Here is a 26,329-nt window from a genome sequence, read left to right on the forward strand (position 1 = left end):
ATGTTCCGGAGGATTGGAGAGTTGCGGATGTTATTCCATTGTTCAAAAAAGGGAGTAGAGATAGCCCAGTAAATCATAGAGCAGTGAATCTTACTTCAGTGGTTGGTAAGTTGATGGAGAAGATCCAGAGAGGCAAGATTTATGAACATTTGGAGAGGCATAATATGATTAGGAATAGTCAGCATGGCTTTGTGAAAGGCAGGTTGTGCCTTACGAGCCTGAATGAATTTTTGAGGATGTGATTAAACACATTGATGAAGGTTGAGCAGTAGATGTAGTGTATATGGATTTCAGCAAGGCATTTGACAAGGTACCCCATCCAAGGCTTATTGAGAAAGTAAGGAGGCATGAGATCCACGGGGACATTGCTTTGTGGATCCAGAACTGGCTTGCTCACAGAAGGCAAAGAGTGGTTGTAGATGCGTCATATTCTGCATGGAGGTCAGTGACCAGTGGTGTGCCTCAGGGATCTGTTCTGGGACCCCTACTCTTTGTGATTTTTATAAATGATCTGGATGAGGAAGTGGAAGGATGGGTCAGTAAATTTGCTGATGACACAAAGTTTGGAGGTGTCGTGGATAGTGTGGAGGGCTGTCAGAGGTTACAGCAGGACATTGTTAGGATGCAAACTGGGCTGAAAAGTGGCAGATGGAGTTCAACCCGGATAAGTGTGAGGTGGTTCATTTTGGTAGGGCAAATATGATGGCAGAATATAGCATTAATGGTAAGACTCTTAGTAGTGTGGAGGATCAGAGGAATCTTGGGGTCTGAGTCCATAAGACACTCAAAGCTGCTGCGCAGGTTGACTCTGTGGTTAAGAAAGCATATGATGCATCAATCATGGGATTGAGTTTGGGAGCCAAGAGGTAATGTTGCAGCTATATTGGACCCTGGTCAGACCCCACTTGGAGTACTGTGCTCAGTTCTCGTCACCTCACTACAGGAAGGATATGGAAACTATAGAAAGGATGCAGAGGAGATTTACCAAGTGTTGCCTAGGTTGGGAAGCATATCTTATGAGAATAGGTTGAGTGAACTCGGCCTTTTTTCCTTGGAGCGACGAAGCATGAGAGGTGACCTGATAGAGGTGTATAAGATGATAAGAGGCATTGATCGTGTGGATAGTCAAAGACTTTTTCCCAGAGCTGAAATAGCTAGCACGAGAGGGCACAGATTTAAGGTGCTTGAAAGTAGGTACAGGGGAGATGTCAGGGGTAAGTTTTTTTACACAGGGAGTGGTGAGTGTGTAGAATGGGCTGCCGCGACAGTGGTGGAGGTGGATACGATAGGATCTTTTAAGAGACTCCTGGACAGGTACATGGAGCTCAGAAAAATAGGGGGCTATGGGTAACCCTAGGTAATTTCTAAGGTAATTTTATGCGCATGCGCCGATCGTGCATGCAGCCTGTTACAGTTGCTCCATTTCTTACTTTTTAAACTTTTTTAACTTAGGTTATTTGTTGTATTTTTTTCTCACGGTAACACGTTGAAGCTGCACCCTCTCTAACATGCTGGTGGAGAGAGTTTTATTTGGGTTTTTAGCGCTGGAAATAGTTACATTCGGACACGTCTCATTAGCGTGGCAGCAGTATGGTCGCATTGTTTATTCCAGGGACCAGCTGATTGCGCTTATGCCGGCCGGTTTAGCGAACAAAGCAGTGGACATCCCGGCTGAAATCTGGAGGAAAACACACAGAGGACGCAGAGGGGATCAAAAAGGCGAGGGAAGAGGACCGGGTCAAGACAACAGAGGCTTATGGAGAAGAGAAGTTATAAGCCATGTCGCCCCTCTCTCATCATGGGAAATGTGAGATCGCTGGGTAATAAAATGGATGAATTGACGGCGCTTGTCAGGAGTCAGAGCCAGATTACAAACCCAGCACCCGAGTGCCCTCATGACCATCTCGGGTGACTTCAACCAGGTTACCATGGCTAGAACATGGCCCCACTTCACGCAGTATGTGAGCTGTACAACCAGAGGGGAGAGGACTCTGGATTTGATGTATGCTAATGTTAAGGATGCATACAGCTCCTCTCCCCTCCCCCCCCACTGGGAAGGTCAGATCACAACCTGGTGCATCTAAAACCCTGCTACCTGTCTCTGGTGAAGAGTAAGCCTGCAACCTCGAGGACAGTGAGGAAATGGTTGGAGGAGGCATATGAGGCGCTCCAGGGTTGTTTTGGTGACAGACTGGCAGGCACTCTGTGAGCCACATGGAGAGGATATTGATGGGCTCACAGAATGCATCACTGATTACATCAACTTCTGTGTGGACAGTAATGTTCTGACAAGAACTGTCCTTTGTTATTCAAATAACAAGCCATGGGTAACAACAGACATTAAGGACATCCTGAACGCTAAAAAGAGGGTGTTTAGAGATGGAAATAGGGAGGAGCTGAGGGCAATACAGAGGGACCTGAAAGCCAGGATCAGGGAAGCTAAAGACAGATACAGGAGGAAGCTTGAGTGGAAACTCCAGCAGAACAACATGAGAGAGGTCTGGAATGGGATAGGGACCATCACTAGGTTCCGGCAAACTAGCAACAGAGGAGCTGAAGGCAGTGTGGACAGGGACAACGAACTTAACCTGTTCTTTAACAGATTTGACATTGTGGCCCCTGCCCATCCCCCACATGATTCATCTGTTGTCGGGCCCCAACCAACACATATTCCACTCTCCCCTCCTACCCCTCCTCACAATCCCCCACCCTGCTCTCATGACTATACCCCTTCCCCACACGAAACCACCACAGTGGGCTTCACAGCTGAACAGGTGAGAAGACAGTTGGAACAGCTCAACCCAAGCAAGACTGCAGGACCGGATGGTGTCAGTACCAGGGTGCTCAAAGACTGTGTCCCTCAGCTATGTGGAGTACTTCGCCATGTACTCAACCTGAGCTTGAGGCTCTGGAGGGTTCCTGTACAGTGGAAGACGTCCTGCCTCGTCCCTGTGCCAAAGACGCCGCGCCCCAGCGGCCTCAATGACTACAGACCGGTGGCATTGACCTCCCACATCATGAAGACCCCGGAGAGACTTGTTCTGGAGCTGCTCCAGCCTATGGTTAGGCCACACTTAGATCCTCTCCAGTTCGCCTACCAGCCACGACTAGGAGTTGAGGATGCCATTGTCTACCTGCTGAACCGTGTCTACGCCCACCTGGACAAGCCAGCGAGCACTGTGAGGGTCATGTTTTTTGACTTCTCCAGTGCGTTCAACACCATTCGCCCTGCCCTGCTGGGGGAAAAGCTGACAGCGATGCAGATGGATGCTTTCCTGGTGTCATGGATTCTTGATTACCTGACTGGCAGACCACAGTACGTGTGCTTGCAACAGTGTGTGTCCGACAGAGTGATCAGCAGCATTGGGGCTCCACAGGGGACTGTCTTGTCTCCTTTTCTCTTTACCATTTACACCTCGGACTTCAACTACTGCACAGAGTCTTGTCATCTTCAGAAGTTTTCTGATGACTCTGCCATAGTTGGATGCATCAGCAAGGGAGATGAGTCTGAGTACAGGGCTACGGTAGGAAACTTTGTCACAAGGTGTGAGCAGAATTATCTGCAGCTTAATGTGAAAAAGGCTAAAGAGCTGGTGGTAGACCTGAGGAGAGCTAAGGTATCAGTGACCCCTGTTTCCATCCAGGGGGTCAGTGTGGACATGCTGGAGGATTACAAATACCTGGGGATACAAATTGACAATAAACTGGACTGGTCAAAGAACACTGAGGCTGTCTACAAGAAGGGTCGGAGCCGTCTCTATTTCCTGAGGAGACTGAGGTCCTTTAACATCTGCCGGACGATGCTGAGGATGTTCTACGAGTCTGTGGTGGCCAGTGCTATCATGTTTGCTATTGTGTGCTGGGGCAGCAGGCTGAGGGTAGCGGACAACAGAATCAACAAACTCATTCATAAGGCCAGTGATGTTGTGGGGATGGAACTGGACTCTCTGATGGTGGTGTCTGAAAAGAGGATGCTGTTCAAGTTGCATGCCATCTTGGACAATGTCTCCCATCCACTACATAATGTACTGGTTGGGCACAGGAGTACATTCAGCCAGAGACTCATTCCACCGAGATGCAACACAGAGCGTCATAGGAAGTCATTCCTGACTGTGGCCATCAAACTTTACAACTCCTCCCTTGGGGGTCAGACACCCTGAGCCAATAGGCTGGTCCTGGACTTACTTCCTGGCATAATTTACATATTACTATTTAACTATTTATGGTTTTATTACTACTTAATTATTTATGGTGCAACTGTAACGAAAACCAGTTTCCCCCAGGTTCAATAAAGTATGACTATGTAAGGACATGTTCGGCACAGATTTGTGGGCTGAAGGGCGTGTATTGTGCTGTAGGTTTTCTATGTTTCTGTGATTATTTCTCTCCACAGATGCTGCCTGAATTTCTGAATTCCTCTAGTACTTTATGTGTGTTACTTTGGATTTCTAGAATCTGCAGAATCTCTGGTGTTTAAGACTTAACTTTGACATGGATAATTGATTCAAAACTCATCTCAGACCCCACTGTGGGATTGTTTGTAAAGTCTCTCAGACAGAGGCAAGGGAGAAGTGGATGGCTAGAAAACTAGAATTGTCATTGGGAATAAAGCAAGTATTTTCAGTGTTCTTAATTACTCCTCTTCGCACCACATGCAATGCTGAAAAATCAGTTTGCAGACAGTGGTGGGACTAAGAGTGACCCAGAACTGAAGATTGCCAATGTAATTGCAGAAATGACTGCTGTGTTTTTGGATTATGTTCTGATACCGAACACCAGCTGTTAATAAGAATTACCAGTTACAAATGATAATCTTTTGGAGACACCAGACTGAGCAGTGCACAAAAAAAGAGGAGGTCAGGCAGAGAACTATCGAGATGATGAAGAGTAAGCCAGGCAAGAACAATTCCACCCATCTGAACAATATTGGAGAAATCACAGTATCACACTGGAGAACACTTAGCCTATCCAGTCTGTACCAGCTTAAGCAAGAGCTAATTCTACTTCCTCCTCGTCCACCCAAGCCCTGCTAATAGATTTTCTTTCAAGTACTTACAGAGGTTGAACCTCCTGCACTAACCCAGCCAGGGTAGATTCTAGAGCTATCCACTCATTGCCTCAAAAGTTTGCCCCAATTATTTCACTATACTGTATCCTCCGGTTCTTCACTACCTCCACAAAGGAACCTGTCCCAAACATCAAGCACACTTATAAATTCCCCTCTGCAAGGTAAACAGCTTTCAGTGGCTATTAGGTATGAGGCTAAGCTGTAAATAGGTCTGGAAGGCGAGTTGGGAGGTCACGAGCACAAGTTACATTATTGCCAAGATTGGATAGAGCTATTTCAATCCTATGCAAAGGCCAGCAGTATGAATGGAGATTTACAAGCAAGGAAAGATGGGTGTATGTTGGAAAGTGAGGAGGCTGGTGAAGGGGCAATAGGTTGCAAAGACAGTGGGGTTTGAAGGTCGTGGTTGTTTTGAGGAGGGTGACGATGAAGGTAAGGTCTCAGTACCCGATGGAGACAGCTTGGGGAGTTGGGCTGTCGGTTTACTGGGAACAGGAACAAGGAAGCAGAAGGTCTGCATCACTGATAAGATGGGCTCAGGAAGGGCACAAGTAGCAATGGGAAAAAGGTAGGTAAAGGTGTGTTCAGAGCTGGGCATGGGGGCAATCAAGTTTGTAGTGCACAAGCTGGGAGTTACGTTTGTATTCCTGGTGGCCGAGGAATATTGAGCAGATTTGGCAGACACAGCCAAATGGTGCTTTATGTGTGAAACGGCTAAACAAGTAGTCCATCATGTGTTCAATCAGCAGAGCTAAGGGATGAATCAAGGTGGAAATGGGCAATAGAGAGAGGAAGGGGTGATGGGGGGGGGTCACTGTGATTTAATTATCTGGGTTAGTCTCTTCCAGAACAATACACCATCAAACTCCAACTTCAAGTTTATTGTCATAGGCATACACACAGAGCATTAATGCCTTGAAAATTAGCCCTTTGCAGCAGCAGCACAGTACATTATAAGACGAGTACAAACATGCTAACATAAACTTAATTTAACCGATATGGTACATAACTTACACATGTGCAAAATAAACATCCAAATAAACATAAATAAATTGTTGTGGTTGTATCCTCCAAATCGGAATGGGAAAGACTTAGAATAGCATTCTTTCCACTTAATGGAAATTGTTACACATGCACACACAAACACCTCCAGTCTGGACCCCACTAGACAGCCTACCCATTATCGCATGCTATACTGAGAGTGGGCTGTACTGTAAGAGATGTTGACTTTTAGTCAAGACTTTAAAATAAGACTCAACCTATTCTCTGAACCAGACTAATACTTCACTTGGTACTATTTGCAAAAGAGCTCAGATGTTCTCCTGGGATTTTGGGAAACATTTATTCCTCAATCAACACTGCCAAAATTTACTGCTGTCTGTGTGAATTTGCTGCCTACACATAGGCTGCTGGATTTCCTACATATTCTGACTAAAGCTCATACATATCCCATTAGCTATAAGGTACCTTGGCAGGTCTGAGTCCTTAATTACAAGTTTATTTTTTCTTTCATTGGTTTGTACAATGAAAAAATGAACAGAAGGTATCAAATTATCTTCTAATTTTGAATATACAGATGTGTTTCAGAGAGCACAGGAATGGAGAAAGCAGCAGAAATGGAAAGGGGGTAGAATTCTGCGATGTTATTGCATTACATGGCAGGTAATTACATCTACTGCACTACTTTTATTTATTTGAGATTAGCTGCAATTATATGACTTATTTTCCACATTATGTACAAGCATCAAAAAGATGTCTGACCTCATTGCTGTGGAATATTGTAGACTTTAAATATGGGTGTTTCACAGTGAGAAATATACTGAACTCAGAACTTCACGTTCGAGCACAAAACTCAGTTTTCTACATCACTTCAACACTGAAGTAAATCTCCTGCATGGCCTGATTTAAAAAAGACCGGACCTACTCAATGGACAATTTATTGAACTTACATCTAAACATTAATTAATTGGTTACTTGTATTTGTAATTTATAACAAATATAACCTTAAGGTTTTTTGTTACAATCAGTTTTCAAACAAGTTCATGTTCTGAATCGCATCCAATTCGCTCACTGCCCCAGAATCGCTCGACTGATATGGTTCCAGCTAAAACTCTGACATGTTGTTTCAAATTCCTCCACAACCCCAGCCCTCACTTCTTCTTCAGTTCTGCAACAACACAAGATCTTGGTATTTCTGATTTCCAGCCTTTTGCTCACCCCTGACTTTTACTCTACTGGTTGTGTTGAGTTGTTCTCCGATCCTGGCAATTTACAACCCGACCATCAATCACCTAAGCTCTTCCGAATGATTTCACTCTTCTATCAGTGATGGATTGCCATCGTGGGATTTCTTCTTTCAACTTTTCAACCCATTCCTTTTCCTTGGCAGTTCTTAAAATCTACTTCTTTGCATCAACTTTAATATAGCAAAATATAGTAGAGGGGTTTTTTGGTCACCTCCTCTACTATCTCTTTGCTTGTTGACCTTCTTGCGGAGAACCCTGGGGCATCTTGCTATATTAAAGTTGATTGAATGTGCCAGTTGTTACCTGTTTGATGGATCATCAGTAACAAGCAGAATCAGCAATCATTTCAACCTGAGCTCTTCAGCAACTCATCGCTTAAATTGCTGCCTTCTCCACGTTGATGTAGGGGCTATTATATGTAGATGATAAATATGAATTGTGAGGTCAGATTAATTACTCAGTAGCTGAATTAATCAGGAAATTTTGTCATTAACTTGCATGCATATCTAGTAACTAATTGGGCTGTTTTCTCCTCGCTCAGAATGGGATGCAAATTCAAACACAACCCCCCCCAAGTCTCTCCCATGCATGAACCTATCCAAATGCCTCTTAGGTGTTGCAATTACGCCCAACTTGACTACTTCCTTTGGCAGTTCATTCCAGGCACACACTACCCTCAGTGTAGAATCATTTTGAGAGGGGCAATGGACCCATTATACCACATTTCTTTTGCCCCTCTTTATCCCAAACTCCCACCTTTTCGAATCCGAAAACAGGACGTTAGCTGATTCTTGACCTCGCAATCTATCTCATTATGGCTTTGCCAGGCAGCTTAGTGGTTGCTGGAACACTTGACAGTGCCAGCAATCAGAGTTTGATTCCCGCCACTGTCTGTATGTTCTTCCTAAGGCTGCGTGGCTTTCCTCCAGAGGCTCTGGTTTCCTCCCACATTGCGAGGCCGTGCAGGTTGGTGGGTTGTGGGCGTGCTACGTTGACACCAGAGGCTTATGGGCTGCCCCAGCATATCCTTGGACTTTGTTGGTTGTTGACACAAACAACACATTTCACTGTATGTTTCAATATGAATGTGAAAAATAGGGCGAATCATTAATCTTTATCACCTTGTTTACATGCTCTGTAGCTGTTATACTTTCTTCTGCATCCTGCTATTGTTTTACCTTTTCTACCTTGATGTACTGCGTAATGATTCAATCTGTGTGAATAGTCAAGTTTTTTGTTGAATCTTGGTTCATGTGACAATATGAACTTGTGGGGAAACTTCTTCACTCGGGGTGGTGTGAGTGTCGAATAAACTGCCAGTGGAAGTGGGTCAGTCAGTTTGCTGGGAATATGGTCTGGATACGGTTTGATGGGAGTAGGCAGAATAATGGTTTGGCATGGACTAGATGGGCAGAAGGGCCAGTTTGTGTGTTGTGGTGCTCTATGATTCTGTACTTCCGACAATAAACAGGTGAAGTTGCTGCCTTCTCCAGACTGATGTATGGGCTATTACATGTCCGTGGTAAATATGAATTATGAGGTCAAATTAATTACTCAGTAGTTGAATTAATTAGGATATTTTGTCGTTAAGTTGCATGTCGATCTAGTAACTAATTGGGTTGTTTTCTCCTCACTCAGAATGGGATGCAAATTAGAATATAAACCCTCTAAGCCTCTCCCATGATTGGAAAGGTAGCAAATTGGCTGCTGTCCTTTTGCTAATGCACACCGCTTCGATTGCATTTGTCTATCTGCTGTTCCATCCTTTATTTATTTTCTGTGTGCTGACCAACTTACTGGCAAAACAACAAAAAGTTTTAAAGTATCACAAGGAAGTGACTATTTAGGCACATCTAAGTGATGTTGTTTTTCTTCCTGAACCACTGTGAGAGGACAGGCAGGACTTTGCTTTAACTTCTCATCCAGTGAGTGGGAACCCTACAGTACAGATTTCAACCAATACCGACTAGGAATGTTACCCTAGATTAAAGCATGAAGTTCCTGGAGTGGAGTTTGATCTCACAACTTCTGTCCAGGAAATAAATGCCTATCCCGGGCCAAGTCTATGAACTCAATCTGTGAGATGGTATTGAGCTTATACTCTCAGTGGCCACTTTATTAGGTACACCTACTCTTTAATGCAAATATCTAATCAGTCAACCACGTGGCAACAACTCACTGCCTAAAAGCATGCAGACATGTTCAAGAAGTTCAGTTTTTGTTCAAACCAGACATTAGAATAGGAAAGAAATGTGATCTAAGTGACTTTGACTGTCGAATGGTTGTTGGTGGCAAACAAGATGGTTTGATGGGATTTTCATGCATGACAGTCTCTAGCGTTTACAAAGAGGGGCCTGAAAATAAAAGAAAAGCATCCAACAAGCAGCAGTTCTGAGGTTGAAAACGCCTTGTTGATGAGATTGGCCAGACTGGGTCAAGCTGACAGGAAGGCGACAGGAACTCAAACAACCACACATTACAACAGTGGTGTGCAGAAGAGCATCTCTGAAGTGGAAGGACTACACACAGGGCCCTCAGTATTATTAGGGATCCCACCCGTCCATCCATCATCCTCTTCGACTTTCTACCATCAAGCAGGAGACTACCATGCATAAAGACAAGAATGGTCAGGATGAGAAGCAGTTTCTTCCCCAGGCCATTAGGCTTCCCATACACATGGTATTCAAAGTGTCACTGCTTAATCTATTCTGTACCTTCCATTATTTAAAATGAATGTACTTTAGTTTGTTACTTATGTGTGATTCATCTGTATATTTTATCCTTACCTTCATAAGTTATCAAGTGTGTGTGTTTTCTGCTTTACACCCTGGTTTGAAGAAATGTTGTCTCATTTCCATATACATTATATGGATATATACATAATATACATGTATATAGTTAAATGACAATAAATTTGACTTGTCTTGACTTAACCTTAGTGGCGACTTCATTAGGTAAAGGAAAATTATAAGACATAGGAGCCCAATTAGGCCATTCACATTGAGTCTACTCAGCTATTCCATTATGGCTGATTTGTTATGTCTCTCAACCTCATTATCCTGCCTTCTCCACCTAACCCTTGGCACACAGACTGATGAAGAACTCTGCTGTTAGGAAGTGACCGTTCAGTGTAGTTCCAGCAGGCCATAGATGCTTTTCTATTAACCCCATTATCACCCTCTGGAATTACTGAATAATCTTATCTTCAATATCCTAACCTATCGGTTCGGGGCCTAGTGTCCAGTGATCGGTTGGTCCTGGGGTCGATGTTGAGGATCGGAAGTCAAGGCCCGTAAGCCAGAGCCGTGAGTCTGCGAATCTGCAGCAAGTCCGCTGGGGAAGTCGAGGCTCCATGTCTCTGAGCCCAAGTTCAAGCCCAAGTCCACTGGAGGCTGGAAGCCTGTCCTGGGGGGTTAGATGGGTGCGTATTTGCCAGGGAGTGAGGGAGGACCGGGGCTTGTTTTGCTGAACTTGTTTTTTTGTTGCTTGTTGTGTTCTGTGTTGTTCTGCCGAGCATTGTTAGTTATGCTATGTTAGTACCGGAATATGTGATGACACCTGCAGGCTGCCCCCCAGAACACCCTCAGGCATGTTGGGTTCTTAATGCAAACAATGCATTTCACTGTACTTATGTAGACATGATGAATAATTTTGATTCTTGGTATAATCCTTGCCTGGTCTGCCGATAAGCTGGTTTAGATTCTGACATTAACCTTGCTCACTTCACTTGAGACCCTTATGACCATCTCATTTTGCAGACAGGATCTGAAACTAGTCTCAATGTTTCATTCTTGGTCTTTGTTCTCCCCCTCCAGGTCTGGTGCAAGGACATTGTTTGTTCTCTCCCTCTAAGGTTTGATACATGGACATTCTTTCCCACTACAGGATTGGCTAATTAGGTACAATGTTGGCTCAGTATCCTGGACTTCTGATTGAGTGGTGATATGCAGCTCATGTCTGTGAACTCTTTCTATCTCCAGCAGCCCCCACCCCTTCCCCTTCTCAGTCAGGCCTACGAAGGGAAGTAGTCAGTGCGGAAGGAGGGAGAGAGGCAGAGAGGGAATCAGACAACTGCACCTGAAAAGCTTCAGGCTGGATTGCTACACACATTAGACAACTTAACTTTGGATGCAGAAAAATCCTAACTTCTGGGGCGATTTACACATTTCTCTGGCTTCCTCCCACATCCTAAAACCATGTAGTTAACTGGCCACTGCAAATTGTCTAAGTGTGTAGGTGAGTAGTACAATCTGGGGAATTGATAAGCATACTAAGTATCTCACCAGATACTTAGAGTAGACGTGAAGAGGATTGGTGTTGGTTTATTATTGTCACATGTACCAGGATACAGTACAGTGAAAAGCTTGTCTTGCATTGCGTTCATACAGATCAGATCATTACACAGTGCATTGTGCTAGAATAAGGTAAAACAACTACAATGCTGAATAAAGAGTAAGTGCTACCAAAAGAGTGCAGTGCGGGTAAACAATAAAGGGCAAAGTCATAACAAGGTAGATTATGAGATCAAGAATCTATCTTATCATACAGGAGGTCCGATAAGAGTGCGATAGAATCTTCCGTTAGTAGGACAGTCTCATCTCCAAGGGCACAGCCTCAGAATACAGGGACATCCCTTTAAAAACAGAGCTGAGGAGAAATTTCTCCAGCCAGAGGGTAATGAATCTGTGGAATTCATTGCCACAGAGGACCGTGGAGGCCTGGTCATCGAAGGGTCTCGGCCTGAAACGTTGACTGTACTTTTGGCTGTGTTGCTCTGCTGAGCCAAGTGGATATGCTACATTGGCAACAGAATGTATGGTGACATTTGTAGGCTGCCCCCCAACTCAAACAACACACTTCAATTTCACTGAATGCTTCCACCTACATATGATAAACAAATCTCAATGTGAATCATAATACCATAAGACATAGGGATAGAATCAAGCCATGTGGCCCATCAAGTCTGCTCTGCTATTCCATCATGGCTGATTTGACACCCTAAGAACCTATCAGCTTCTGCTTTAAATATACCCAATGATTGGGCCTCCACAGCCCCCTGTGGCAATGAATTCCACAGATTCACCATCATCTGGCTAAAGAAATTCCTCCTAACTTCTGTTCTAAATGGACATCTCTCTATTCTGAGGTTGTGCTCTCTGGTTCTGGACTCCCCCGCTATAGGAACCATTCTCTCCATGACCACTCGATCTATGTCTTTGAATATTAAGATAAGATCCTCCCTCACATTCTTCCAAATTCCATCACATACAGGTCCAGTGCCATCAAGCACTCTTTCTGGAATGTGGGGAGGATAGGATACATTGAAGATTAGTGTGGGAATGGGGTTGTTATGAGAGAGTGCACAGCCTCAATGAGGCAAATTGGTCACTTTCTAAGTCTAAAGGAAATACGGATATGTAGAAGGTGGCAGTGAGGTAGTTCTTTGATCTGTTGTTATAATGGTGAAAATACTCCTCTGTTGGGTGGGGAATTCTTGAATTTTGACCCAGTAGTATTGAGAAAAGGTTATATAGTATCCAGTTGGGATGGAGCGTGATTTGGTGGGTGCAATCTGGACTTACTCCCTTGTACTTTCTGTCTTTAACCAGCTGGCAGATACTGTCTAAGAAGCTTAGTCCTGACGAAGGGTCTCGGCCCGAAACGTCGACTGTACCTCTTCCTATAGATGCTGCCTGGCCTGCTGTGTTCTACCAGCATTTTATGTGTGTTGCTTTGGTTTCTCAGCATCGACGGACTTTCTGATGTTTAGGTAAGTTGTAATACTTTTCAGTGGTCCTGCACCAGACAGTACTCCAGACCTATGCTATGGAGTTATACCTCAGAAGGGAGCTCCTCTGAGAAGTGTTGACACTGTTATCTGAGGTTTAACTACATTTGGGCCTAGGCCAATTTTTATTTTCAACCCACAAGCAATGTGGGTAGAATGAATTCCTCGCTTCCATGTCAATAAATGTGCACTGGATTTGATTTTATTTGTTTTTATTTATAGATTCAGCACGGTAACATTCCCTATGGCTCAATGAGCCCGTGCCACCCTGTCAAACCCATGGGACCAATTAATCAACTCATCCACATCTTTGGAATGTGGGAGGAAACCAGAGCACCCAGAGGAAACACACACATTTACAGAGAGAACATGCAAACTCCCTTCAGACCGCGGTGGGAACCGAACCCAGGCTGCTGGTTTTGTAATAGCATGACACTAATCTCTATGCTACCATGCTGTCCCATTACTTTGTTACAGAGGTGCAAATGAGCACCTAATGCTTTGCAACAAGCGCGGACACACTCACTGTTGCAAATCCCTCTGATGGGAATTAATTCCTGCAGATTTTCTGCCCTGAGAACCCGAGTGAATCAGTTAATAAAACAACAGCCTCGTGGTAACACAAGAGACTGCAAATACTGTAATCGAAGGCAAAAATATAAAGTATATACCAGAATATATAAGCAAGGATGCTGAAACTTTATAAGGCATTGGTCAGACTACACTTGGAGCATTGTGAGCAGTTTTGGGCCCCTTATCTAAGAAAGGATGTTCTAGTGTTGGAGAGGGTCCAGAGGAGGTTCATGAGAATGATCCCAGGAATGAAAGGGTTAATATATGAGCAGCATTTGATGGCTCTGGGCCTGTACTCAATGCAGTTTAGTAGAATGAAGGGGGATCTCATTGAAACCTATTGTATGTTGAAGGGCCTCGATAGAGTGGATGTGGAGAGCATTTTTCCTTTAGTGGGGAAGTTTGGGATGAGACAGCACAGCCTCAGAATACAAGGCTGTACTTTTAGAACAGAGATGAGGAGGAATTTCTTCAGGCAGAGGGTTGTGAATCTGTGGAATTCATTGCCACAGGTGGCTGTGGAGGCCAGGTCATTGGGTATATTTAAAGCGGAGATTGATAGGTTCATGATTAGTCAGGGTGTCAAAGGTTACAGGAAGAAGGCAGGAGAATGATGTTGGTTGGGATAATAGAATGGTGAGCCTTCGATGGTCCAAATGGCCTAATTCTGTTCCTGTGCCTTACTGCATTATGGTCTTAAACAACAAGCTGCTGGAAGACCCTAGCAGGCCAGACACCATCTGTGGAGGCAAAGGGATAGTAAACCTCTCAGGTTGAGACTGAGAGTGCAGAGGAGAGGTGGCAGGTATAAAGAGATGAAAGGGAAATGTGAGGTACATTCTGGCAGATGATACATATAACCATGTGAGGAGAAGATTAACGGGCAGCCCTGCAGTCACTGATACCAGGGCTCCACTTCCAAATCTGTCCCTTCACTGACTTCAAACACTGAATTGAAAGTGAGGTCCACTGCACAGTAAGCATAAAGCTAGCTACTCTGAGTGCTGCTTGTTGCTAGGCTGCCCAAACACCAGCAAAAGCGCTGAGGCTTCGCTCCAGAAACAGACAGTTTATCAGGGTCAAGTTACAGCTCAGCCAGTCAGGCAACCCCGCCCTCCTGGGCACCATAGGTCCCCTCATTTCTCGGCTGCAGTGCTGGCAGCGCGTAGCGTGAGAGTGAAACATTCCATCGGAGTGGTATTCTGTCAGAGCAGGTGTCACCAGCTGCCAGCTACCCCTTCTGTGCCATTGATTTGCCTCAACAAATACCACCCTGTCCTACCTCCAATCTAGCACTGAGGCACAAAGACCTGAGAGATTGCCTGTGAAATAAGCCTGCGGGCCTAAGTGTATTTCTGTTTTAAACCCTTCTTGACTTTATGCAATGCTTGGGCATGATCAGGACTAGCGCCTCAGGAAATCTGCAAAGGAATTCGTTGCACTTGTGGTCACGTGATGATTTGAGTTCTGTTTCTCGAAAAGTCTTCAGAAATAAAAAAGCACTGGTCACTGAAAGGGCAGGAAGCCTGGCAGCGGCAGCTGGACTCCAGTCCCTCTCCAAGGTGGCCGAATAATTGACCATCAAAGTGGACTCGTCATGAGGTCACACAGAGACACAGCACAGCAACAAGCCCTTCAGCCCAATAAGGCCCCACCAACCACCAACCAGCAGTTACACTAATCCGGAAAATTCCATTCTTTTAATTCTCCTCACATTATCAACTCCCCACCCCACTCACCTACAGCCCAGGGATAATTTACACAAAATTCTGGAGGAACTCATCAAGTCAGGTAACATCCAGGGAGGGAAATAAACAGTTAATGTTTTGGGCCGAGACCTTTCACCAGGACTGGAAAGGGAGGGGGAAGAAGTCAGAATAAGAAGGTGGGGGGGGGGGGAAGGGGAAGGAGTACATACTGGCAGGTGAAAAGGATGTGGAAATGATGGTTCTCGTGGTGAGGGAGTCCCGGACAAGAGGACACACCTTCAGGATAGAAGGGCATCCATTTAAAACTGAGATGTGAAGAAGTCTCTTTAGCCAGAGGGTGGTGAATTTGTGGAATTTATTACCACAGGCAGCTGTGGAAGCCAGGTCATTGAGTGTATTTAAGGCAAAGCTTGATTGGTTCTTGATTGGACACAACATCAAAGGTTATGGGGTGAAGGCTGGGGAGTGGGGCTGAAGAGAGGGAAAAAAGGATTAGCCATGATTGAATGGCGGAGCAGACTCAATGGGCCAAATGGCCTAATTCTGCTCCTATATCTTATGGTCCATAGGTGATAGGTGACACCAGGTGTAGAGGAAGGTGGGTGGGGGGTAAGATGGGAGATGTTAGGTGGAAGAGGCAAAAGGCCGAAGAAGAAGAAATTCAATAGGAGAGGACAGTGGGCCGAGGAATACGGGAAGGAGGAGGGGCACCAAAGGAAGGTGATGGACAAGTGAGGAGAAGAAAAGGGGTGAGAGGCAAACCAGAATTGGGAATGGAAAAAGATAAAAGGGAGTGAAGGTGCACAATTACCAGAACTTAGTAAAAAAGAAGTTCATGCCATCAGATTGGAGGCTAACCAGACAGAATATGAGGTGCTGCTCATTCAAACTGAGTGTGGCCTCATCACGGTAGTAGAGGAGGCCATGGACTGACATGTCAGAATGGGAATGGGAAATTGAAATTGAAATGGCTGAGCACTGGTAACCATGCCTTTTGTGGCAAATGGAGCGAAGGTGCTTGGTGAAGTGGTCCAATAATCTATATGTGGTCTCACCTTTGTGAAGGAGATCTCACTGGGAGTATTGGATATAGTAGATGACCCCAACCAACTCCCTTATCCACTCAGCCTTCCCTGATATCCCTCCTCAAAGTTCTGAGTTGACAGTGCAAATGTATTATCAAAGTATGGGCAGTATATAGCCTTGAGATTTATCTCTTGCAGGCACCCATAAAACAAAGAAACTGAAAACAATCCACGAGAAACCACACACAAGCAAGCAATCACCCACAAGCAGAACAAGTGCTACAACCGCCCATTCACCTCCTCCCTCACCTCCTCCCTCATCCTCCCTCACCTCCTCCCTCATCCTCGCAATCACCCACAAGCAGAACAAGTGCTACAACTGCCCATTCACCTCCTCCCTCACCTCCTCCCTCATCCTAGCAATCACCCACAAGCAGAACAAGTGCTACAACCGCCCATTCACCTCCTCCCTCATCCTCGCAATTCAATAAGCAATTGCTCCTCTAAGGACACATCCAATACCCAAAGTGAAACAATATCCATAACTCTTCAGGCTATTTACTCTAGTTCACAACAACATACCTCTTTTGTCAGGCTAAACTGTAGAAGTAAAGGCACCAGACCGTATAATTAACATAAATTCAAAGTCAAGTTAGATCTCATTCTCATCTGCTTTCAATAATAACCGCTGGCTAAGGCTGCATTTGTTTTTCTGTTCCTTGGGTCAGGAACAGCAAAGGCAGGGAAAAGTTGGGAGGTATGAGTGAGTGGAGGTGGGGGAGGCGGGGGTGTGTGTGTGTGTGTGTGTGTGTGTGTGTGTGTGTGTGTGTGAGAGAGAAAGAGAGAGAGAGAGAGTGAGTGTATGTCAGTGTGTGTGTGCATGCGCGCATGTATGGGGGAGGGGTGTTGTTGAAAGGTATGTGCAGAAAGGTGAGGGTAGGTACAGCCAAGCACAAAATGGACTCAGAGTTCCAAGTTGGAGACCTGAGGCATTGGCATTTTACTTCCAAGCCTCATCTGTACAACGGCAGCCTGACGAGTATTTAAAACAGGTGGAGGGTGGCAGTGTCCAGCAGCTGTGGGGAAGGTACAACCGGTCAAACATCTGTTCCCTATCTGCAGCAATGGTTCTGGTGAATGGATCAAGTGTTGCATCTCCAAGTTTTCTGATGTCCAAACTGGGTACCAATTTGGTCTGTGAGAAGGAAACAGAAATTTATTTGGAGGGATATAGACAGTTTTCATGAAAGGGCATAGAGCATGGCAAATGGAAGATAATGTGGAAAAATATGAAAGGTAGAGTACTTTTACATTAGTAAAAAAATAGAAAAAGTGGAGTACAGTTAAATTGCGGATAGATTGAAAAGTGTTGGTCCTGTTCTGTACTACATTCTTAAAACCAATCTGTGTGTCTCCGTACATAAATCACTGAAAGTTACCATGCAGATGCAGCAAGTAGTTAGAATGATGAAAGGTGTTTTGGATTTTATTTCAAGAGGATGTGAGCACCACAACAAGGTTATATTACTTCAATGTGATGTGTCCACAGAAAAGCTTGCAGAGAGGAAGCATTATCTACCAATGAAGGAATTGCAAAAATCTCAGTCAGCTGAAGAAGTGAGGGAAGGGGAAGGTGGGACAGGCAAGGGGTGACTGTGCAGTAAAGAGACCCATGGGATTTCTCTTGGAATGTGGATTCCAGCCTCTGAGAATCCAATGTTGCTCCTTCCTCATCCTTATTCCACAGGGTCCGTGCTGTCCACCATCTTGCTGAAGGTCTTCTCCAGACTCAAAGCAGGAGAAAGCCACTTATCTTTTTAAGTTTGCTCTGCTCTGCAGTATGATTGTAGCTGAGAAGAATGTTAACTCCAATGACATGCCTTGGTTACGCTCACCTTTGTAATCTGCTGGGGCCAGTTAAAATGCAGATGAGACCCTAATAATGGAAGCCCCACTCCCTCGTCCACCAACAGAAAACAGCAGGTTAAGTGGGCAACAAGGAGAAAGATTGGAGTTTTGAGTAAATTAAACAAATCTGTGACTTGTTAAACCCATCCACCACGGAGGATGTAACAAATTAGGGATTTATTCAATCCACTCAAAAACTTAAAAACAACTGCATGGTTCTCTATGTGTTTACAAGCAGATAAATAAAATACTTAGTAATAAATAGATGGAAGTCACACAAACGTGATTGTAAAGATAAGATAAATTAATTTTCTCTATGAAAAATAAATGCCGCTGGACATACTTAGATCAAACATTAACTGCTGAGGTGCAATTTATGCAGTTGACCCCCTGGATGTTGAGATCCTTCCTTTGGACCTTGTTTCTCTGCTTATCCCAGTAAGAAAGGTTGCAATTTATCATTGCAACAACCTGTATCTTTTGCTCAACTATTCATTGGATGGCATGCTTGGATCAACTGTCTCAATGATCCACATGAGTGCCAACACAAGGTACAACGTCATCTATATTTCTTAGAAGCTTGTGCAGATTCATCATGTCATCTGAAACTCTGACAAACATTCTCTCGATGCACAGTGGAGAGTATCCTGACTGGTTGCATCATGGCCTGATGGGGAAACACCAAAGTCCATGATCAGAAAAGCCTATAAAAAGTATTGGATACAGCACATTCTATCACAGGAAAAACTCTCCCCACTATTGAGTACATCTGCAAAGAGCGCTACCTTACGAAAGCAGCATCCATCATCAAAGCACCCACCATCAAGGCCATGGTCTCTTCTCACTGCTGCCATCTGGTAGGAGGTACAGGAGCCTTAGGTCCACGCCGCCAGGTTCAGGAACAGTTGTTACCTTACTATCATTGGGCTCCTGAACCAGTGTGGATAGCTTTACTCACCTCAACACTGAACTGATTCCTCAACCTATGGACTCATTTTGAAGGACTCTATAACTCATGTTCTCAATATTATTTATTTAATTATTGTTATTTGTTTGCTTTTTTGTATTTGCATAGTTTGTCTTCTTTTGCACATTGGTTGTTTGTTAGTCTTTGTGTGTAGTTTTTCCACTAATTCTATTGCATTCTTTGTATCTACTGTGTGTGCCTGCAAGAAAAGGTAGTATATGGTAACATCTATGTATTTTGATGATAATTTACTTTGCTTCCATCTTACACAGTGCAGACCAAAGGATTCAGCCTCTTAGCTTTCCCTTGTATATCTAGCTATTCAATCTGCTTGCTAGTCTTCATTGCACTCAGTGCTTCCCAATTTATTTATTTAGAGATACAGTGCAGAACATGTCTTTCCAGCCCAATAAGCCTCACTGTCCAGCAACCCACCTATTTAACACTTGCCTAATGACCGGACAATTTACAATGACCAATTAACCTACTAAAGGTGTGTCTTTGACTGTGAGAGGAAACCCGAGCACCCAGAGGAAACCCATGCAATCATGGTGATAATGCGCAAACTCCTTAGAGACAGTGCAAAAACTGAACTCTGAACTCCAGAACACATCGAGCTGCAAAAGCATCACGCTAACCACTAGACTACCACAGCATCCAATTCTTCCTTGATTCTTTGAATGAGAATCAAGTTGAGACATTAGTGACACCTGGCCGTCCTTCTCCAAGATGTTACCTTTATGTGAGCTATTTGAAAGCTTAAGTACTGCTCTTATGGGGTTGGACACAATACACTCTGCACAGACCATATATCACAGTTTGGCAGAGACCTTGTGGGCTGAAGAGCTCATTCCTGTGCTGTCCTCTATGCTCCGTATACGATTAAAGGTGACTTTGCTCACTAGCTTCTGACAAAGAAGACCGTGGGTTCAAACCCAGCTTTATTGATTTGAACACAATGAGTATGGGATGGCATTTCAATGTTCCATAAATCTACAGATTTGCCGATGACACAACTACTGTCGGTTGGATCGCAGGTGGTGATGGGGAGTGTACAGGAGTGAGATAGATTGGCTGGTTGAGTGGTGTCACAACAACAACCTTGCACCCAACCAAGACCAAACATTTGATTATAGACTTCAAGAAGTAGAAATTGAGGAAACACACACCAGTCCTTTTTGAGGGGTCGATAGTGGAAAGAGTGAGCAGTTTCAAGCTCCTTGGCGTTAACATCGCTGAAGGTCTTTCCTGGGCTCAACTTCTTATTATAATTACGAAGACAGCCTAAAGCCAGTGGCTGCATTTCATTAGGATTTCATTGGTAGGTTACCAAAGAACCATTAGAAAGGAGGTGCCTGAAGACACATAGTCAACATTTTAGAAACAGCTTCTTCCCCTCCACCATCAGATTTCTGAATGCATGAACACTCTCTCTTTTTGCAAGACCTACTTTTATTATAATTTATAGTATATTTTATGTAGAGCTGCAAAACAACAAATTATGTAACATCAGTCAGATAATAAACCTGATTCTGATTCTCTCTCAGAAATGTGGTTATTTATATGAGATGTTAAACGCATCTGGTCTTATACATCCAGGTAAAAGATCCCATGGATTGATATCATGAAGGACAGGGAGGTCCATGATGTCTTGGAGAATGTTCATCCCTCCACAATGCCAGAAAACAGACTACAAGTATTAAGCAGCTGCACGAACTCAGTGAGTTAGGCAGCATCCACAGAGAAAAAAATTCCCAGTTGACATTTCGGGTTTCTTCTGAACTAAACACAAGGTGAAGTTAATAGCAAACTTGATGAAATTAACGAGTTTTATAAGTGCAGGAGGCAGCACCAATACAGTCATCAATGTAGATCATATAGAACATAGAACAGTCCAGCACAGGAAATTGTCCCTTTAGTCCGCAGTTTCTGCACCAACCATGTTACTAAATCAAATATATCTCTTCTGCCTGTACATAATCCATATCCCCCCACTCTCTGCATATTGATGTGTCTATCTAAAGACCTCTTAAACATTATTATCATAACTGCTTCCACTACTGCCCCTGACAGCACATTTCAGGTACTCATCAATCTCAGTGTAAAGAGAACTTACCCTGCACATCTCCTTTAAACTTTCCTCCTCTCACTTTAAATGCACGTAGCAGAGAGGGAGTTGGGGAGCAGTGTCAGAGTGAGTTTGGAAAGTGGACGACTCTGTCTAGCCAACAAAAGGGCAGACATAGCTGGAGCCAGTGCCTGTGCCCATGGTTACACACTTGATTGTGGGGTGAATCAAAAGAGAAATTGCTCAGGGCAAGAACAAGTTTTCTCAAGTCGAGGAGAGAATTACTGGATGGAAGGACATCTCTTTAGAAAGGAGATGAGGAAGAATTTCTCTAGCCAGAGGATAGTGAATCTGCAGAGTTCATTACTGCAGACGGCTGCAGGGGCAAGTTATTGGGTATGTTTAAAGCCGAAGTTGATAGGCTGTTGATTAGTAAGGGTGTCAAAGGTCATGGGGAGAAAGGAGAATGGGGTTGAGGGGGTAGTAATCTGCCACAATGGGACAGCAAAACAGAATCGATAGGCCAAGTAGTCTATTTCTGCTCCTGTGTGTTACGGCCCTATGGAATTATTTGGATCTATGTTCTAGGAAGCTACAGAGACCCAAGGCCTTCCATATTGGGGATGGAAGTGCGTAGGGACTGGCGGTCCATGGTGAAGATGAGGAAGTTATTGCATGGTGGAAAGCAAGCAGGTATCCCAGATGGAGGCAGGAAGGGATTGGACAAGATGGGGGTGGGCGAGAGGTACAAGACAGAGTCCAGGTATGAGGAGATGGGGCAGCAGTCTCCAGAAAACCTACTGTGGGGTGAATATTTGGAGGATCTTGCAATGCATACGTCCCAGGATATCAACAACACTCTGTTGATTATCAAAGATTTTACTGCATAAAAGCTTTTTTTGAACTTATGTTTTGTTTCAAAGCCTCCCCCCCTTTAAAGTAACCCTCTTTTCGGTAAATGATATCTGGCCGCCACCACATGTGAGATAATCAATGAAAATTTAACTTTACAATTGTGGTTAATATCGAATCGCATACCGTACTACAGTAAGTGCAATTCCATCCAGAGTCTGTACATTCATAACAGAGCACAGCAGGTTAATTATAGAGCGGTTATCAACACCTCGGGGCTCGGTATATTTAGGGCAGGAACGCATTTAAAACGGTAACACTTACCCCTCCCCAAAAAAATTGACTGGAGAGGTGGGGGAAACGGTCAATAATGAAGTGCAATTAGCCTTTAGAAATTGAAGTAAACTTGAAGGCGCGCGTTTGTTTTGAATAGTGCAGCATTATTAAAATGAGTGCAAAATGAAGGACACGGGTTAATGAATGGGACAGCAGTTTAGGATCAACGGGTTTGGAATTACCAGAAACAAATTACCAGCACACGCAGGTGACAATAGAGGAAGCGGTTTCTACCTTGACCACATCCTCGTTGATGTGGTTGGGATCGCGGTTCACCAGGTCGATTTCCTTCGTGATGCCACCTATGAACTTCTGCTCGGCGCTGTTCGGTTTCGTCTCAGCCATGGTGCTCAGTAACTTTGCTACCGACTGGTCGAGCCGCTCGAATGGACGGGAAGTAAAGCGTGCCTGTGTGGCGAAAGGAGGTCGGTCGGTCGTAAGGAAAGGTGGCGAGGACTTCTCCGCAACCAGCCCCCACCACGAAGTCCCAGCCGCACCCGGGATATCAGCCTGCAAGTCAAAACTGCCTGGAGTCCCTGCACCCCCGCCCTTCCACCACCCCGGGGCACTCCTCACAGGCAGAGCCGAGGGCGACCACCGGCACCGTTATAGGGCATTCCCGCGCCTTGTTTTGATAATAACGCTGGCTGAAAATTCCTCCCTGTTGCCTGGACGCTGCGGGAAGGGGAGTGACAGCATTATGCTCAGTTAGACCCAGAGTGGGCGATCGGAGCGCCCGAGCTGCTGACCTGGGACATTGGGAGCTGGGCTGAGCTATGTGGTTTAGAAAAATAGTTAATGTTTGAACTGTATTTAACCAAAACAAAAGAACCCAGCAGAAAATATATATATACTTTTTCACTTATAACCAATCATTTATAAATACATTAACAAATCATGAAAACACGAGGAAATCTGCAGATGCTGGAATTTCAAGCAACACACACAAAAAATGCTGGTGAACGCAGCAGGCCAGGCAGCATGTATAGGAAGAGGTACAGTCGACGTTTCGGGCCAAGACAACAAATCATGAATACATTTTATGCATTGTACTGGTCAGGTCACTGGTCTGAGTGCTACTGGTACCATACAACCCAGTACTACCTGTTGCATGGTTGGGTGGTCTGCGACTAAACTGGCTCCCCCACCGGGCTTGCCTGGTGAGGAGGGTGGCTAGACACCCTGCAGGACAAAAAACAAGACCTGTCAAAGGGGGAATGAACCCTCTCATAGGGTCAACGGCCAATTAGCAAACACGTGCTATGAAGCGCGGAAAAGGCATCCCTTGCATCGAAGCTTGGTCTGACCATTCACCACAACAGAACTTCCCCCAGCCGTCTTGGACCCCACCATGCTGCTGGATCCGGGAGGGTATGTCGAGAGGGTGGGTCTGGACCTGTGCAACCCCCTACTCACCTAAAATCCACTCACGCACACGCTGTTCCCTTCTGAGGAGTTGGGTACCACCCCACTAACTGACTGAAAGGAACCATCATCATCCTATGGGATGGATAGCCAGAGAGACTGTACAGTTGCTGCAAAACGGTGTATTTCACAACATAAACCTGATTCTGCTTCAAGAGGGATGCCTCAAAAAGACAGCATTTATCATTAAGGAGGTACAGGAAACTAAAGACACCCTCTCAAAGTTTTAGGAAAAACTTCTTCCCCTCTGCCTTCAGACGGACGATGAGCCCATGAACATTACATCACTAATTTTGCTTGGTTTTTGCAATATTTGTTTTTTTTAATATTTATTTGTTATTGTAATATATAGAGTATTTTATGTATTGCAGTGAACTGCTGCTGCAAAACAACGAATTTCACGGCATACATTACCTTGCAAGTGTCCAAGTGTCTTGGGCACACAGATATATGTATGTGTGTGTGTATATATGTATGTATGTGTATGTTTCCTCTACAAGTGTTGACCGGGCGACCGTTTCCTCGAGACATATCTATTCAAAATTAAAAGTAAATTTATTATCAAAGTACGTATGGTCTCTTGATCAGGGTCAACATGGATGTTGTGTCCTAGCTGTCTAGGTATGCAGGCCAGGGTAGTACTACATGGAGAGCAAACTGTTGCCCATGTAGCAAGCTCCTCCTCTTGCCGAATCTGGTTGATCCAGAGGAACAGCAGAGACCGATACAGTTTGGTACCAGCAGCATTGCAGGAGTTGCCAGTCAGCATTGAACTCAACATAGCACTGCCTCAGGGCCTCCAGCTCCAGATTTTTTTCCCTCAAGGCTTACTTCCAAAGCCTTCCCCATGAGTGGGTACAGCCACAAGGCAGTGGAGGTTTGAGATCGGAGTTTTCCTTCTTCTAGACGAGCTGCCAACCATGGCTGATGAGCCCCACCTGCCCAAAGTGACTGGTGTTAAGGAACCAGTAACCTACCGTGGAATCATCTCCTGTCAGTAGGAACAGTTCCGCCCGGCTCAGTAGCTAAACCACATGTGATGGCCAGGAGCTGGACTTGGTTGTCAGAGGCCATTTGAGTTGTATGTCAATGGGAGCATTTAATAGGTAATGGGAGCTTATCCCCATTATCACCCCTGTGTAAGGAGCCATATATATCTACCATAGGGTTGCCAACTTTCTCACTCCCAAATAAGGGACAAAAGTAGCAGTCAAATACGAGACACTTGTGTTTACCCCGAGAAAGACTACCATGACCATGGAGCCTTGTGCGGGCACCTGTGTGCGCATGCATGTACGTGCCGATTTTTTTCTACAAATCGGTGTTCCCAATTCTGATACACTGTACATACATTATTTCTACTTTATATAGGCTGTGTATTTATCATATCATTCCTGCTTTTACTATATGTTAGTGTTATTTTAGGTTTTATGTGTTATTGGTATGATTTGGTAGGTTATTTTTTGGGTCTGGGAACACTCAAAAATTTTTCCCATATAAATTAATGGTAATTGCTTCTGTGCTTTACGCTATTTCGGCTTACGAATGGTTTCATAGAAACACTCTACCTTAGTGGGGGAAATACGGGACAAACCAATTTAGCCCAATATACAGGATGTCCCGGCTAATACGGGACAGTTGGCAACCCTAATCTACCCTGAGGTTCACTTTCTTGGAGGCATTTGCAGTAGAACAAAGAAACATACTTCACAGAGAGATTGACAAAACTCCCTTAAAACTAATAAATAGGCTCCAAGATCTTGGCCTCAATACTTATCTGTGCAATTGGATTCTGGATTTCCTCACATGTAGATCCCAGTCAATTAGGATTGGCAACAACATTTCTTCCACGATCCTCATCAACTCAAGACTGTGTGCTTATCCCACTGCTCTACTTGCTTTACACTGATGACTGCGTGACTAAGCACAGCACCAATGCCATATTGGTGGTGACACCACTTGTCGTAGGTCAAATCAGAAGTGGTGATGAATCAGCATATAGGAGGGAGATTGAAAATCTGGCTGAGTGATGTCTTAACAACAGCCTTTCACTCAATGTCAGCAAGACCAAGGAGCTAATTATAGGCTTCAGGAGAAGGAATTCAGAGGTGCATGAGCCAGTGGAAGATCAGAGGTGGAGAGGGTTAGCAACTTTAAATTCTTTGGCGTTAATATTTCTGAAGACCTGTCCTGGACCCAAAACGTAAGTGCAATTACAAATAAATCATGGCAGTGCCTCTACTTCCTTAGAAGTTTATGGAGATTCAGCTTGACATCTAAAACTTTGACAGATTTCTATAGATATGTAGTGGAGAGTATATTGACAGGCTGCATCACAGCCTCGGTATGAAACACCAAAGCTTT

General features: G+C 44.4%; 1 protein-coding gene across 1 annotated transcript in view; it reads right to left on the minus strand.

Annotated features, from left to right (window-relative positions):
- Positions 1 to 23,196, minus strand: part of cav3 (caveolin 3) — a 30,555-nt gene extending 7,359 nt beyond the window's left edge. The window contains exon 1 of the mRNA XM_072280131.1: positions 22,775 to 23,196. Within this exon, the coding sequence (XP_072136232.1) occupies positions 22,775 to 22,885 (111 nt within the window). The 5' untranslated portion in view covers positions 22,886 to 23,196. The remainder of the gene's footprint in view (positions 1 to 22,774) is intronic.
- Positions 23,197 to 26,329: the final 3,133 nt, after the last annotated feature.

The sequence above is a fragment of the Mobula birostris genome, chromosome 16 (genome assembly GCF_030028105.1).
Source record: "Mobula birostris isolate sMobBir1 chromosome 16, sMobBir1.hap1, whole genome shotgun sequence".
Taxonomy (NCBI): domain Eukaryota; kingdom Metazoa; phylum Chordata; class Chondrichthyes; order Myliobatiformes; family Myliobatidae; genus Mobula; species Mobula birostris.